The sequence below is a fragment of the Crinia signifera genome, chromosome 2 (genome assembly GCF_055691185.1).
Source record: "Crinia signifera chromosome 2, ASM5569118v1, whole genome shotgun sequence".
NCBI lineage: Eukaryota > Metazoa > Chordata > Amphibia > Anura > Myobatrachidae > Crinia > Crinia signifera.
The window spans coordinates 265,448,202-265,464,222 of record NC_139218.1 but is presented as its reverse complement, the minus strand read 5'-3'; the positions used below and the strand labels follow the sequence as shown (position 1 = coordinate 265,464,222).

Genomic DNA, 16,021 nt, shown 5'->3' with positions numbered 1-16,021 from the left:
GTGGTTTTGGCACCCGAGTGATGATTTTCTATGGTGTGCGGATTTCCTGATTGTCTCCTATATATATATATATATATATATATATATATATATATATATATATATATATACATATCTAGCATAGATACATATATATATATATATATATATATATATATATATAGTTGGACATGACACTATTATAGCGCTACAGCTAGTCAGGTCTCTACATAAATCCTTTCTTGCATTTACATTATTCTCTATAAAAGTGCTGCAGGACATGTGTGCGCTAAGTCTAATATTAGATTGACCTGGTTATATTATTGCTGTGTCCCTTGTTTGTTTAACAGACAGACCCATAGGTGGGAATTTACTAAGATGGGAGTTCTATTTCATCAGATACTATTATATTTTAGAAGGTGCTAAATAAATAAGTAAATGCCCATTGCAACATCCCATGTGAAATAGAACATCTTAGTACATTTCCCACATAGTGGTTTTTTTATTATTATTATTTTTAGGTGTGAGGAGTTCCAGATCATGAATCATTTGCATATTATAGACCAGGATTTTATTACTCAACAATGTATTAATCTAAAGCCAGACAGAAGCTACTGTGTGTATGACTCTAGCTTTATGCCTGCAGACTCTCCTCTCCTGGGGCAGCTGCTTGCCCATTTCTCATTTGTCTTTCCCAAGACGTCAGAAGATTAGACATCGTTCCATAACAGGACTAATCTGCAGCTTCTCAGCAGAGACATAAATATCACTTTAGATCTTGCCGTTACCTGTTACACCTACAGTATTTGCGGTTACACATATACAATATAACCACTTCTAAGATGTATTGATTGCAGACTTTATTGGTTAATTGAAGATTGTATTTTTATAGGTTTTAAACAACCAGGCATGTTTCTTAATGCCAAATGACCGCTTTCTATAACCAGTTTCAACAGAAAAACAAAACAACAACAATTTGTCTCTTTTACAGTGAATGTATAACGAGAGTACTGAACTGTATGCAACACTAAGGTATACAGGATCCTGACATAAGGAACATGCAGCCTTATGCTAAGCATGACTTAAATCTGTGATTAACAGATTGTCTGGTGGATTTTGCAGGATTTGCCAGCAGCTTCAGAAAGTGATTGGCTCGTGTGACAGATGAAAGATCAGAGATGTCAGTGTTCACACTCTGTGCTATGCACAGTCCACGTGATGGGGCACAGAGCAGGCACAGCGTGACTTTGTCCTGCCTTGCGCTGCGCTGTGCTGTACATTAATATGGGCTATAGAGTTTTTCCAAGGAAACATTTAGTTTAAAAAAGAACGAATCACATGAATTGAAAATATTCGGAGGTTGTTATAATTTACACCAGGCATGTCCAACGTTGGCCCTCCAGATGTTGCATGCTTTGCAATAGTTTTAGCATTCTCTAATAGCAAAACTGTGGTAAAGCATGCTGGGATGTGTAGTTTCACAACATCTGGAGGGCCAACGTTGGACATGCCTGATTTACACTCTACATCCAATATCTGTCCCCCAGTTATGTCTCACACTTGCCATTGCTGTTTTGTGAGAGGAATTTCATACAGTACCTCATTTAACTGTAGATTGAGAAAACCGCTCTGGGGGGAGATTAAGGGATTTTTAGTATGGGAAATGGTGTTCTCCTCAAAGGGACTTACAGGGGGTCCTCCCCCTCTTGTCAGCACTGCCCTATGGCTGTTCCCTTTATGTTTCCGCCTTCTCTACCTGCAGCTCCATGAGGCAACAGCACAGGCCCTACCTGCAAATTACAGAGGTATGACCATGCCCCCTCCCACAATAAACAGAAAAAATATCATGCACATGCCACAGGGAACTGTAAAGGGGGTGCTTCACACTGGAAAGGGGGACAAGCAGTGCTGGCTGCAAAGCGGACAATGTTTTCAAATGCATGTTGCCAAATGCTTCCTACATAAACTCAGATATTAGGTGATACACACATTTAGGTACTTGTTTCCTAGCACGTATACCATTATTCTAAATAAGGTATACGATGGTATGCGATGCGACGCGATATTGTACAATAAAATATCGCATTGCATCGTATGCCATACAATGGCATACAATGCGATCGTATACGATTTTTTATTGTACAAGCACCCTGATGGGTCCTTACAATGTTAAATGGCCCCCGATAGTCAACGCCACCCCCAGGATCAACGCCAACCCGAAGCGTGGCGAGCGCAGGGAGCCAGCGAGGGGTGGCGGTACGCGTCCTCCAACCTTTTCATACCTTTTCATACCACCACTATCCATGTCGGCGTGGAGTTGATTTTAGATAGTGTGGCGAACACAGTGAGCCACCGAGCCCGAAGCGTGGCGAGGGGATGCGGAATACATGTGAAGTAATACGCGTCCCCTCGCGGGGCTCGTTGCGCTCGCCACGCTTCGGGCTCGGTGGCTAGCTGTGCTCGCCACACTATCTAAAATCAACTCCACGCCGACGTGGATAGTGGGGGTATGAAAAGGTTGAAGGATGCGTACCGCCGCCCCTCGCCATGGTTCGGGTTGGCGTTGATCCTGGGGGTGGCGTTGACTATGGGGGGCAATTTAACATTGTAAGCACCCATAAGGGTGCTTGTACAATTGAAAAACGCATCGCATCGTATGCGGCTATAAGGCATGCGATGCGCTGGTGTACGATGGACATCGGGGGCGCTGTGCTAGGAAACAAGTACCCACATTTACATATATTTAAATAAAACATACCCTGTATGAATATAATATAAATGAAATTCCCCAAATGAACATAAAAAAAGAGCAAAACTACTGTATCCTGGTGAATGTTTCTAGACACAGAATGAAGCCATACGATGAGCTGAAGATTAGCTGGTTATGTGACAGAGGTGAGGGCAGAGTGAAGAGAATGGGTATTGGAAGCATAAAGGCATGGTGACTAACAAAGATATATAAATATATATATATATACAAACTACTCCCCTGGGAGAAAACAGCACTCACCAGACTTGAGACAAGTCCAGACAGATCAAGGTAAATGTCCAAGTTTAATGGTACTCATAAGGCCTGATGACGTTTTGGTACCTCGGGACCTTTCTCAAGGCAGCAACAGGTGCATACAGTCCCAGTTCTCTACCCCATAACTTGTCAATCCAAATAAATAAGATATTTATTTAGGACAATAAACCTTCAAAGGTATTATATCCATTAACATGAATTAGATACTTCTAAAAATGTGAAAAATCACATACAAAAAATGACATAAAAAGGGCACTCATGGTGCCAGAAACACGTTTGTGGTTAGGAGAGACGTTGTCAGGTGAGAGGACTTTTTTACCCATTCTACCAGCTCTATTTGCCTTCTTCTGTATCCGGATTCAGAAGAGATGGGATAGTGTCCCTCACCTTTACTATTTGTATGTCATTTTTTTATGTCATTTTTCATAGAAGAAGTATCTATTTCATTTTAATGGATATAATACCTTTTTAGATGTATTTATGCCAGGGGGATGGAAAATGACAGCTACTCGAAGGGGAACAGGTTAGAATAGGAGTATGGTATGGACCTCAAAAAAGAGAATGTTCTATCTCTTTCACATCGCAAAGCCAAGTCACCCATTCTAAACAGGGTTTAACCCTTCTTTTAACCTGGGTCGGATGCTTTCACACCACATCTTGACCTGGGTCAACCTGGCTACAACCCATCAATAACCCAGGGTTTTCAATGTGATGTGTAATGGGTACCAGTGACAGTTCTGGGGATATAGGTTGGTAGGATCCCAACATCACTGCCTCGTTTGAGCCCCAGGCCTGCAGAGTGTGTAAATGTTACATAGTTTGTGAGGTTGTCCTTCGAGTTCAACGTATATTACATATACGTGACTTAATTGAGTAATTTTAAGCTAGAGAACTCCTTATTTAGTGGACAATGTATCACTGACCTGTCTGCTTAATGTACATTTCCCTGAGTGGTGTAACGCTCTAGGTTTTTCTCCACTAAATCAATAAACAAAGTGGAGAAATGGTGTCAGAGAAGGGAAATTGAGGTTTCTGTAATGGCTAGGAGATTCAGGGAGGTGGTAATAAAACGCTCATGTGTGGGGGGTAGAAATTTGTTACAGACAGGTCTAGCAGGGTGTGGTATGACAGCCCGACAGTTAGGATTCCGATGGTCAGTGTACCGACATCGCAATCCCGACCATTGGTACTTAGACAGGGGGGCGAGTGCAAAGAAGCCGCTAATGGACTTGCTACGCTCACCAAGCTGCTATTTCTGTGGCTCGATTCCTTTACTCATCCATGTTCATAGGTGTCTACATTGACAAAAAAAAAATTTTTTTTAAATGGTTTAATTTTTCGTTTGTCTCACTTTTTTCATACTAACATTTTGCTTGTGTGAACATTTTGCATGTTAACCTTTTGTCAACTTCGACATTTTGCATGTTGCCATTTTGTCACTGTTGTCCTTTTGCATGTCGATGTTTTGGTGTTGACCTATTGACACCTAGACACTGTAGACCTTTCCCTACACACCCCTTTATTCTAGGAGATATTAGAATGATAAGTCCTGCCATGCTCTGCTACTAAGTGCAGCGGTAGGTGATGAAATCATTTTACAATATTTAAATCTACAATACAGTACAGTACCAACAGATATGTGCAGTCATCCCTGTTTCAGCCAATTACATTGTTTTCCATGCATGCACACTTTAGCTTGGACTAATATCTCATAAACTGTATATCATGTGCCTCATCTCCTGCCACGGCTTAGCTTTTGCTTTGTTCTTTCCCACCTTTTAGATTTATTTCTTGCTCCTACAGCATAACAAGTGATGCCACCTACAATACACTCCTGCGCTCTGCCATTATCTTTATTGGAGTGAATGCAAAATGTGTCCAGACAATAATCCCAATCAGTGTGTCATTACCAGAGGATGAAATATGACCTTTGTCATATGCACATGTATTGGCTACAGCACCGGAGACTACAGCACTGCATACATTGCACAGATCTAGAAAATACTGGAACAAATAGAAATGAGGTTAATAATGTAAAAATAATAACACAAAGTTGTGACTTTTCCGGGCATAATTATCATTGGTTTATAATGTTGCCCATTGTTGGACACTAAAACAGCTCCCACTCTTACTGCCTGATGTAAATATGGGGAGATGTTTGTATAGCATGGCATATGCCATGTGCTTATTTAATAAATAAAATGAGCGAAGCCTGGGCAAAAATGTGTCCAATCCAACCTCATCCAACCATGCACCCTCATAACATACATCGTGCATATTTTGGTCTAAGTATTCTTCTTATTTGTTAACCTGAATGTTCTGCGTTTTGCTGCTGCTTGTATCTGTATTTTGCTTGTTGATTCTTAGACATTTAGCGGTTTCCTATGAAGCTGGAGAATTTTATGACACCATACAATGATACTGATCATAATACAGTACCTACTTTTCATAGCAACAGTAAATCTGCTGTTGTACAGCAAATCATTATACTTACCTGAGGGCTCTGGAAATACACTAACAAAACACTCTCTTACTTCCACACTCACTTGTTTTAAATTAAATGGTACACAAGTGACTCACCTCTCTGTTCTTAACATGCTTAATGAAACATACTGTTAGCATTGATTCTGCTCATATCACACCACTGGGTGTGGTATAGGGTTCCGACAGTCGGGATCCCGACGGTCCGGACTCAGACAGCATGGTGAGCGCAATGATGACCCTTGCGGGCTCGCTGCGCTCGCCACGCTGTGGGCACGGTGGCGCGCTACACTCGCAACCTATTCTATTCTCCCTCTATGGGGGTCGTGGACCCCCATGAGGGAAATTAGCGGGTGGCTGTCAGGCACCTGTCTGTCTGCGTTTTGACAGTCGGGATCCCACCGTTGGGTAAATGACTGTCGGGATCCCGACGTCGGGTAAATGACTGTTGGGATCCCGACGTCAGGTAAATGACTGTCAGGATCCCGACTGACGGGACCGCGTCCGGCACCCCACACCACCTTCCTTCTTGTTATTTTATACGTATTCTTAAGATCTTGATTGTACCTCCCAACTATCCTATTTCAGCAGGATTGTACTACTTTTTTGACTCTGTCCTACCTGTGGACCATATTGTCCCACCAGAGTTCAAGAGGCTGGGAGACACTTTGTCACCACTGCTCTACTATGCCACTGTTGGTGAATACATTCATGCAACATCAGGAGAAGGCTATGAGCAGCATAACGGCTGATTCAGTGGGCTCGCAATCAGCTGCTGCACTGCATATAGCCTCCTCCTGGTGTTGCATGCCTCCCAGTGTGCCTGTACTGTATGCCACAGGCCTAATATTTCCTACTGCAGAGGGTGTTGCACTAGCAGGAATGAGGTAACGTCCCCTTTCGCATGCACTTGTCAAGTTCGATTTATACATTTTGTGAGTAATGTCTTGAATGAGGTGTAATCTTCGGTACAGCATGATAATCTTGTTAGAGAGCGTTGCGCTTGACCATGGTCTCCAATCTGTGCATACTTTCTGGGCACTAGGACCCAAAGTCCAGAAAGGTGCAACTTCTGACCTGCTGTGTGTGTGTGTGTGTGTATATATATATATATATATATATATATATATATAGAGAGAGAGAGAGAGAGATAGAGATAGAGCGAGCTAGATAATAGCCACCACCTTCAGTGTGATAAACTACATACAATAATACACAATGTATTTTATAAAATTTATTAAAACATCAAATTCGACAAAAGCAAATCAGACAGGTTCCATAGGTAAGTTTTTCAAGATGGCAAATAAAGACCCAATGCTTTTCATCACAAATTGCTTCATCAGGGGACAAGGAGTTTAATATCGAGCGGAAATGGATTAGACTTTTGCTGTCTGAGAAAAAAATACGGATAAGCCAAGATAGACTGTCCTGATGGGAGTCCTTCCTAAGTCTGAATGCAGGCTTTGCATTAAGACTTAGGAAGGACGTCCATTATATATATATATATATATATATATATATATATATATATATATATATATATATATATATATATATAAAGGTGTGTGTTGACCTGGCACTCCCCCAGCTGGTCAGGGACCCAGGTGCCTTCCGGAACAGTTGTGCAGGAGTAGGCAAAGAAGCAGACAGCGGCACTCTGGGAATTTTCAAAAACGTATATTAGTGCAAAAATAGCATACCAACGTTTCGGGGCATAAGGTACCCCTTTGTCAAGGTGAACAGTGCAGTAACTGCACTGTTCACCTTGACAAAGGGGTACCTTATGCCCCGAAACGTTGGTATGCTATTTTTGCACTAATATACGTTTTTGAAAATTCCCAGAGTGCCGCTGTCTGCTTCTTTGCCTACTCCTATATATATATATATATATATATATATATATATATATATATATATATAAAAATGTCAATGACTGAGAAATAACAACCACAACTCTGAAAACCAAAGGACTGCTTTGAGTGAGTTCACTTTATCCTCACTATATACTACTTCTGCCTGCTTAATCTGGATATTCTTCCGTAATAACATCACCTTTTGACATCAGCAAGAACATTCACTGTAACCATTAATGCTTGTATTTGCACTGTCAGACTTGAAAATGCCCAGCTGTACCTTTAATGCCATCTGTCCTGCACTTCCAATGTCAGTATGTGTCTCCCAAGGTTCTGTTCTTGGTCCTCTTCTTCTCCTCTCTCTCTCTATACGCCCCCTCTCTGGGTGAGCTCATTTGCTCACCCGACTTCAAATATCATTTTTATGCTGATAATCCACTCCACTCTACCTCTCCTTTCCTGATCTCTCTCCCTCTGTCCTCACTCATTTCCAACTTTCTCTCTGCTATCTATTCCTGGATGATCCAGCGCTTTCTTAGACTTAAAATGTCTAAGACTGAACTGATTATCTTCCCACCCTCCTGCATAAAACCATCTTTCATCTATTTCTATTTCAGTCTATTTATGCTCACTTCTTTCCCTTCTGTGTCACCCCTGTCTGTCTTACCCTCCCCTTTAGAATGTAAGCTCTCACGAGCAGGGCCCCCTCTCCTTATGTGCCTTTCTTAGAATATATAAACCTCTGCCACCCTGATAATTGCTTCAGTGTCCTGTCCCCTGATGTAACTATCCTTATTTACCATGTACTTGTCCTAAATTATCTTGTACTGTCATTCGTAATTTGTTTTTTGATCATCTATGTATTGTTAGGCGCTGCGGAACCCTTGTAGCGCCATATAAATAAACTATAATAATAATAATAATACTGATGTAACTGTGCTAATAATGTTTCCCTGGCTTTTCATGTGTATTACACCTAAAATACTTATTCCCCCATTATTTACTTTCCTGGTAACTCCCAATGAGGATGACAATTTGGAATCTGTTTTTATAACGGTTTCCATTTATTTAATATGGTAACCCCAAAAAATACATTGGCCTGATTATGGGAGCTATTCAGACCTGATTGAGCCGTTCGATTATCGAATGACTGCGCATATGGATGGTACCTCGCATGCGCAAGGCCAAACAGCGTAAATAATGTGCGATTACTTTTTTCACAATCCCCACACAATTTGACTGACAGGAAGTTGTCATTTGGGGGTGGTAACTAATGTTTTCTATCGGTTTTCTTAAAAAATGTAGGCATGCTCATGTGTTTTCAGGGAGGGTGTGTGATGGAAGCTCCGGCCCCCGATCAGCTTATCTCTGTTGCAGAGTTGTGCATGGTCAGAGTTACGCACACTTGCGCTGATTCAGAAAATCATTTGATTGTGAGTTGCTAAAGGACTTGCAGCTTAGTGATCCATTGACAAGTCATTCGCAGACTGGCATGGGGTGGGATATCACTCTGTCTGGGAAGCAGCTATCTGATTGCAGACCTCTGCAAATCCACAAAGCAATGATCATGTCTGAATCAGCCCCTATATGGGGTGAGCAGTCTAAAAGAGATATGTGTGTCCCAATTTCTTATTTCAGAATGATGCACGTCCTAGCCAAGTTACTATTTTTGTGTTAAATGAATGATTTCTTAAAACAATAATCACATTTGTTGTGTAAAACACTTGATGTGTACAACTTTGGAACATGTCATTGCATTAGCAGCTTGGTAACGGTTAAATGTGTCTTGAAAATGTGTCTGTAGTAAGTTAACAAGAGATGCCTGAGCTGAGCTGTATTATTGGCTTCTATCATAGTGTGCATTTTGTTCCCAAGAAGAAGGGAAAGTGCTGTACTTAAGGTGAGTACACACGGGTGCAATTTCATGTGAAATCGCTGGGAATATGGTCGCTGAGCGACCATATTGCCAGTGATTTGGAGCGCAGCTGGCGATAAATAGCCAGCTGCGCGCTCTCGTGTGCACTGCCTAATGGTCGCTGGTCGCAGGAGCATGCTCCTGCGACCAGCGGCTTTCCCCGGCGATCGCTGTGCCGGGAGGTCAGCGCCGGGGAGATCAGCGTTGATCTCCCCAGCCCCGTGCCGCTGCTCCCTCCCTCCTCCCATCAAAGTGACAGCAGCAGCGTCTGTGTGTACACGGCATAACTGCTAGTACCGAAATTACTGTCTTTTGTCGTGTTGTCTGAGAATGATCCCATAATATAGATACAGAAGTACATGTGAATGACAGGAAAATACATCCAAGTGTACAGTGAATATCTCTTTCATATATAGCCTGTCTCTTTAGCTAAAATACATGTTTAATTGCTTCGTACAATATTTCCTTAAGTCACTCATTTTAAAATGACTATTGCACCACTTGAATTGGTTTTTCCATATTAATCTGACTTATAGACTGTTTTCACACACTAAAATGTAAAATTAGTAGTGGTTATTTTGGCTGTGTAAAATACAATATACATGAATAGATATAACAAACGTATATGTATAACTAGTAAGCCCTCTCAAAGCAAATGCTTAAAAAGCTAGTTGATGTAGTTTCACTTGCTGCCAACAGATGGCAGTGTCTCGGAACCACACAGACACTTTTTAGAACCTTTAGGTAATTTACCACCTAGTGAGCATTCACTTACTGACTGGAAACTCTTAAAGATTACATCGAGTGTGGTTTATATCAGAGACAGTGTCTAGATCAGCAGCAAAATATCGACATGCACAAGGTCGGCCTTGACAAAAGGTTGACATGGAAGAGGTTTACACATGAAAGGTTGACATAGGGTTTTCACTTTTTTTGTGTCAGTGTCGACACCTGAGCACATGGATCCCCAATTAGTGTATTATGCCCCCCCCGCATACTTTTCTCACCATGCTTTGAAACCAGGTGCCTCACTCCACCACCACTGCGCTCAGCACACTTCACCGTTCTTAATCGAAGTCCATGTGGATAGTAAAGGATGAAAAAGTAAAAACAAAAATTGCCAAAAAGTCATGCTGACATTTTGCTTGTGTCAAACCTTTTGTTAATGTCGACCATGTGCATGCATACCTTTCATTGTCAACCTAATGACTGTCGACATAGTCATTGTCTGTCAGCCATTTGGGTAGAGATTACTTCACACTTGCGCTTTTTGTACCAAGTTTTTATATAAATTAGGATATAGTAAAGATAAGTTAAGCTGCTTTCAGACCGCAAAACTGGCTTTGACCAGGTATTTTAAAACGTTTCTAAAAACGGGTCTGCCAGCTAAAACCCCTTTCACACCGCATGCCTTTAAACGGTATTTCAGTGCAGTTTTTGTCCTTAAACGGTATTTCAATGCAGTTTTTGTTCCTTCACAACACTGAACCCTTTTTAACCCATAGAAAACAGTGGATGAAAAAAAACGGGTCTGAAGCGGTTAGGACCCTGCTTGATGCTGCTTTCACACCGCAAAACCTGCTTAGACCAGGTATTTAAAACGTTTTTTAAAACGGGTCAGAGCAAGTGTAACCCCTTTCACACCGCATCTAAATGCCTGGTCTAAAGCAGGTTTGCGGTGTGAAAGCAGCACATGGAAGTGGTTAGTAAATAAAGGTTACTACAGAAGTCAGGCATGCGTTATATAATACATGTCACACCTGGGTATATATAATCTGGCTCCCCTGCTACAGGAATGGCTCCGGTGGTCTGAGTGTCAGCTCTGCGGGTCAGCAGACAGTGACACCCGTAGTCCCGATCCCGGTCTCTCCAGTCCAGGTGGAAGCGGGGAGCACAGTAATCCCGTCCGTCCTCCTATTCCCATCCCCGCTGTCAGCAGCACATGTTTCCTCTGCTGTCTGTCCCCCAGCACTAACCACCGGAACCACGGCAGCCTCTCCTCATGTTTCCCAGGTTGGAAGCGCAGCCTGCGAACATCGTGTGCTCTGAGAATGTAGGTTCCGGGGCAGGCAGGAGGGGAGGCGTATGGGCTGCTGTAAGGAGGTAATGTTACACACTGCATACCTCGCTGCTTCTGGGCACACATCCCAGGTACCCATCCCCCGGTACCTGAGGCAGGGGCAGGGTACACTGAGCATTAGCTGGTCCCCTCTGAGCCAGCGCCGTGCATATTTAATGAGCCGGACGCTCATTACATATGCGCATATGTAATGAGAGGCCGGCTCATTAATATGCACGGCGCTGGGGACCAATAGGGCTCACTACTGCCTAAGTAACGTTTCAGACCGCAAAAAAAACGGTATAATCACTCTGCACCTTTCAGACCGCACAGATTACCATTTTAAAACGGTTTAAAATCGGCAAAATACCGTTTTTTTTGTGCGGTCTGAAAGGGGCATTATTACTGTTTAGAAATACCAGTTTAATAGAACTGGTAAATTCACTCTGCACCTTTCAGACTGCACAAATGACCGTTTTAAAACGGTAAAAAAACGGCAAAATAACGGGTAAAAAGTGCGGTCTGAAAGGGGCATTAGTCATTAGTTAGTATGTGAATCAACATTTTTAAATAATAACAGAATTGATTACAGTATATACTGTTATTGCATAAGTAAACATTTATTATTTATCATTAATTGTAATTTACATGTCACATTACTCTAGTGGGCCCAATTGTGAATGATGAGCACACACTTCTTCCAGGGCTGAAGGTGCTTTCTGTCTGCACTCACAATGGATGGTATGAAGAAGGTATGATCAGTGGTTTGGAAGAATTATTGTTTAAAAATGCTTTCTGAATAAGAAACAAAAACGTAACATAAACACAAAAAGCCTCGTAATGGTAAAAGAGCAAACTATTTCCTTTTTGACCCTGTTCTATTGTTTCGGCAGTTGTGAAGAAATTCAGTTTGTTGTACAAAATCTAATTGCAAACAATGGATCACTAATCAAAGAATTTGCGAATCAAGCGATTAACGAATGACTGCGCGTGCATACCGTATGCTTTGCGCATGTTCAATGGGAAATAGTCACTGAAAATGCATATGGAGCTGCAGTTTGACTGAAAGGAAGCCGGTGTTTGGTGGTGGAGACCTGATGTTTTCTGGGTGTGTCTGAAAAAACACAGGCGTGCCCAGTCGTTTTTGGGGAATGTCTGTGACATCAATGTGGACCACTCCCAGTCTGTCTCAGTTACAGATTAGTGGAAGCCTCAGACCTACAAAAATTTCCACAGACGGCGGAGTCTCTTCGATGTTTTGGAAACTGCATATGGATTTACGACTAGATAGCAATCATTGGGGCAGATGTATTAAGCCTTAACAAGAGATAAATCCAAGGGTGATAAAGAGAGATAAACGTCCAGCCAATCACCTGCTAACTGCCATGTTACAGGCTGAGTTTGAAAAAAGTCAGTAAGGAGCTGATTGGCTGGATGTTTATATCTCTTTGTCACCCTTGCATTTATCTCTTGTTAAGGCTTAATACATCTGCCCCATTGATACATTCGCAAATCATTAGCAATTTTGCAAGGAGCGTTTTTTCTTTCTGTCTGGGTGACGGCTTTGTCCTGGCTGTCCACTGCAATTCTTAACGATCCATGCCGAATTAGGTCCATTGTGATCAAACGTTTCAGGGCCAGTGCCTTTGTCGGAAGTAATGAGTAGAATAGGGAAGAGCACATGATGGGAGGGCCATGCTAGTAAGAGCTTACATTCTAAAGCATACAGACAGGTGATGGGGTAAAAGATTGGGAGGAAGTATTTGTGGAGTGATGGAGTGAAGAGGGCAGGTGGAGTGTTAAGGGAGATAAAGTCATATATGTAAAAGGGTGAAGAATGGGTGAGGGCTTTGTAAGTGAGTGTAAGAAGCTTGCATTGGATTCGGAATAGGAAGGGGACCAGTATAGGGCTTGTAAGTGAGGATGAGCCAGGCAGCAGCATTGAGGAATGACTGGAGTGGAGAGAGGTGTTTTGTCAGGGAGGGCGGCAGATAAAATGAGATAACAGTAGTCCAAGATGGAGATGACTAGTGAGTGAAAGAGGGACTTCGTAGCATCTAGTGTGCAAAAGGGTCTGATCAAATAGTTTTGAGATGGAAATGGCAGGACTGAATGTATAGTTTGAAGGAGAGTGATGAATCAAGGATAACTCAAAGATAACACAATTTTGGGGGAATTTTACTAAGATGTGTATTCTACTTCACATATGATGTTGCTATGGGCAACCAATCAGAATTTACTTCTTATTTATTTAGCACCCTCTAGAAGACAGTAGACAGGAACTGATTGGTTGCCCATAGCAACATCACATGTGAAGTAGAATCCACATCTTAGTAAATTTCCCCCTTTGGAGCTAGAGGAGATAGTTGTGCCATCAATAGGTGCCTGTGTTGCATGCTCCTGGAGACATCTCTAATGTGCATGTGCAAATCACCGGGAAGATGGCCACTGCACCATTTTCCCAGTGATTTCTGCAGCAGAAACTGCCATAGAACACAGGGGTAAGTATAATAATAAATGAGATCATCTAGGACTAGTAATAAAAATAAACATATGACCAGTAAAAGAGGTGCTAGGCTGTAGAGAGACAGGAGGAAAGAGCAGGAGCACTACATTTCCATCTCAAACACACACACACACACACACACACACACACAGAAACACACTTCACACAGATGGTGCCTTAATTAGAATCAAACCCACCCATGACTCCAGTCCTGTGAGGTAGCAGTAGCAACCACTATGCTAACCTATGTGTGCCTAATAGATCACGCTTTTCTCAGTCATTTAAATGCATTCATTTATTTTTAACATTGTGAAGTTCCATGAATGTGAATGTGAATAGGGGGGGGTAAATTTTTTAAGATTACAAAAATATATTATCCTTTATTTATGTCAGGAAATATGTGCTTTTCTAGTTGTTGCTATGCCTTAATCTAATAAATAGTTTCATTTCAGGATCCATTATCCACGACTGTGATAATCTTACCTATTTTGTCCAAAGAACCTCCGGCGAGGTGGCAAGGGTCCGGAGGGAGGAGATACTAAGTGATGCTGATGACTACAGAAAGGAGATAAAGGTAGACAATATCAGACAATTAAATCATAATCTAGTAGTTGCCATTAGGAGAGAGAAATTCATATGTATAATTGAATTAATTAATAAATAACTTTAATGTCACTGCTAACGAAAAGAAGAACTGATTATAAATTGGCAGACTGTGACCACCATGGACATGTCTGTGGCTTTCTGTTAAACACATTTCTTGCTGGGTTATTTTCAGTGACGTGCGGTGAGGACATTGCCTGGGGAGGCACTCACCTCACGCGGGCACCGGCAGCAGGGGGTACTTGCGTCAGCCTTCCCCCCTGTCTCCGTCCCTGTCCCCGCACTGCCGCGGTCGGGCACAGGCAGCAGGGGGTACATGCGGGAGCCTACTCCCCCCCCCCCCCTACTGCCACGAGCGGGCACAGGCAGCAGCGCAGCGGGTACATGCGGCAGCCTCTGCCCCCCCGCACTGCCACAGTCGGGCACGGCACAGCACAGGCCTCTTCCCCCCCCCCCCTCCCCTCCCCTCCCGGGTGGACTCACCTGTCCTCTCGGCTGTGGCTTTCTCCCAGCAGCGCCGGACTCCCCGCTGGCCGCGCTGCTGCATCCTCTGCCCTGCATGTGTGATAGGACAGCGGATCCAGCACTGGATCCGCTGGCCCAATTACATCTGGGGGCGTGCATTCATACTGGTGCCCCTGTCATTGCGGCACCAGTATAAGTGCCGCTTCCCCATTCATTTTCAATGGGCTTTTACAGCCCATTGCTGCACCCTGCCTCCTGCCCTCCCCTACCCGTCCCACGCTGCCCGCAGTTTTAATGTAACAGCGGGAGGCACCGCTGCCTCCCACCCTCACATGCAGCAGTGTAAGAGGGTGGGAGGCTGCCGGAGAGGTAGAAATTATGAAAATAATAAAAGAAGATATATAAATATATCTTCTTTTTTATTATTTTCATCATTATGACAGGGGAGGCTCTGCCTCCCCTGACTGCACGTCCCTGGTTATTTTCTCTCAGGAACAAACTTCTCTCAGGATTGCAGTGCTCAATTTTGTGATGACTGTGGTCAAGAATGTAACACCCGTACCAACATATGTACAGCTAAGTGTGCCGTTGTCTGCAGCTGGATATGTTGAAATGGAAAATTCCATAAATGTTCATATAATACAATATACAGTATACATATGTGTAAACTATCAACATACACAACTGTACACAAATAGCTGTACTTTTATAAATGGAGCGCTTGATTGTTAATATCCCTAATATCTACAATATCATATATTTTTTTATTACTAGAATTTTACAATAGACAAGTAGAAAGGTAAATGGATAGGGGGCGGGCTTGCAACACAACCAGTGAAACAAAGTAAATATAGTAGCAATAATCAACTGTCCCCAGATTATTAAGTGTAAAAGTAGAATATGACAAAGCAATGTCAATACTAATATGTTAATTCTAAACATATAAGGACCACATATGGGGAAATCTCCTGCAAAATGCTGATTAGCCCTGCAGGTTTGGTTACCAGCAGGTTTACTACTATTATAATAGTGACAGTAAAATAAAAGTTAGTGTTAAGGCCTCCTTACATTAGGGCGAGGTATCACATGCAAGCCTCGCATGCAATACCTCTTGTAATGACCCGGCAGCTCCATA

At 42.5% G+C, this 16,021-nt stretch overlaps 1 protein-coding gene across 3 annotated transcripts in view; it reads left to right on the top strand.

Annotated features, from left to right (window-relative positions):
• Positions 1-16,021, top strand: part of VWA3B (von Willebrand factor A domain containing 3B) — a 159,461-nt gene that overhangs the window by 132,149 nt on the left and 11,291 nt on the right. For all 3 annotated transcript variants that reach the window (XM_083168556.1, XM_083168557.1, XM_083168558.1), the window contains 2 exons: positions 11,978-12,064; positions 14,271-14,392. In XM_083168556.1, coding sequence (XP_083024682.1) covers positions 11,978-12,064; positions 14,271-14,392 — 209 coding nt within the window. The remainder of the gene's footprint in view (positions 1-11,977; positions 12,065-14,270; positions 14,393-16,021) is intronic.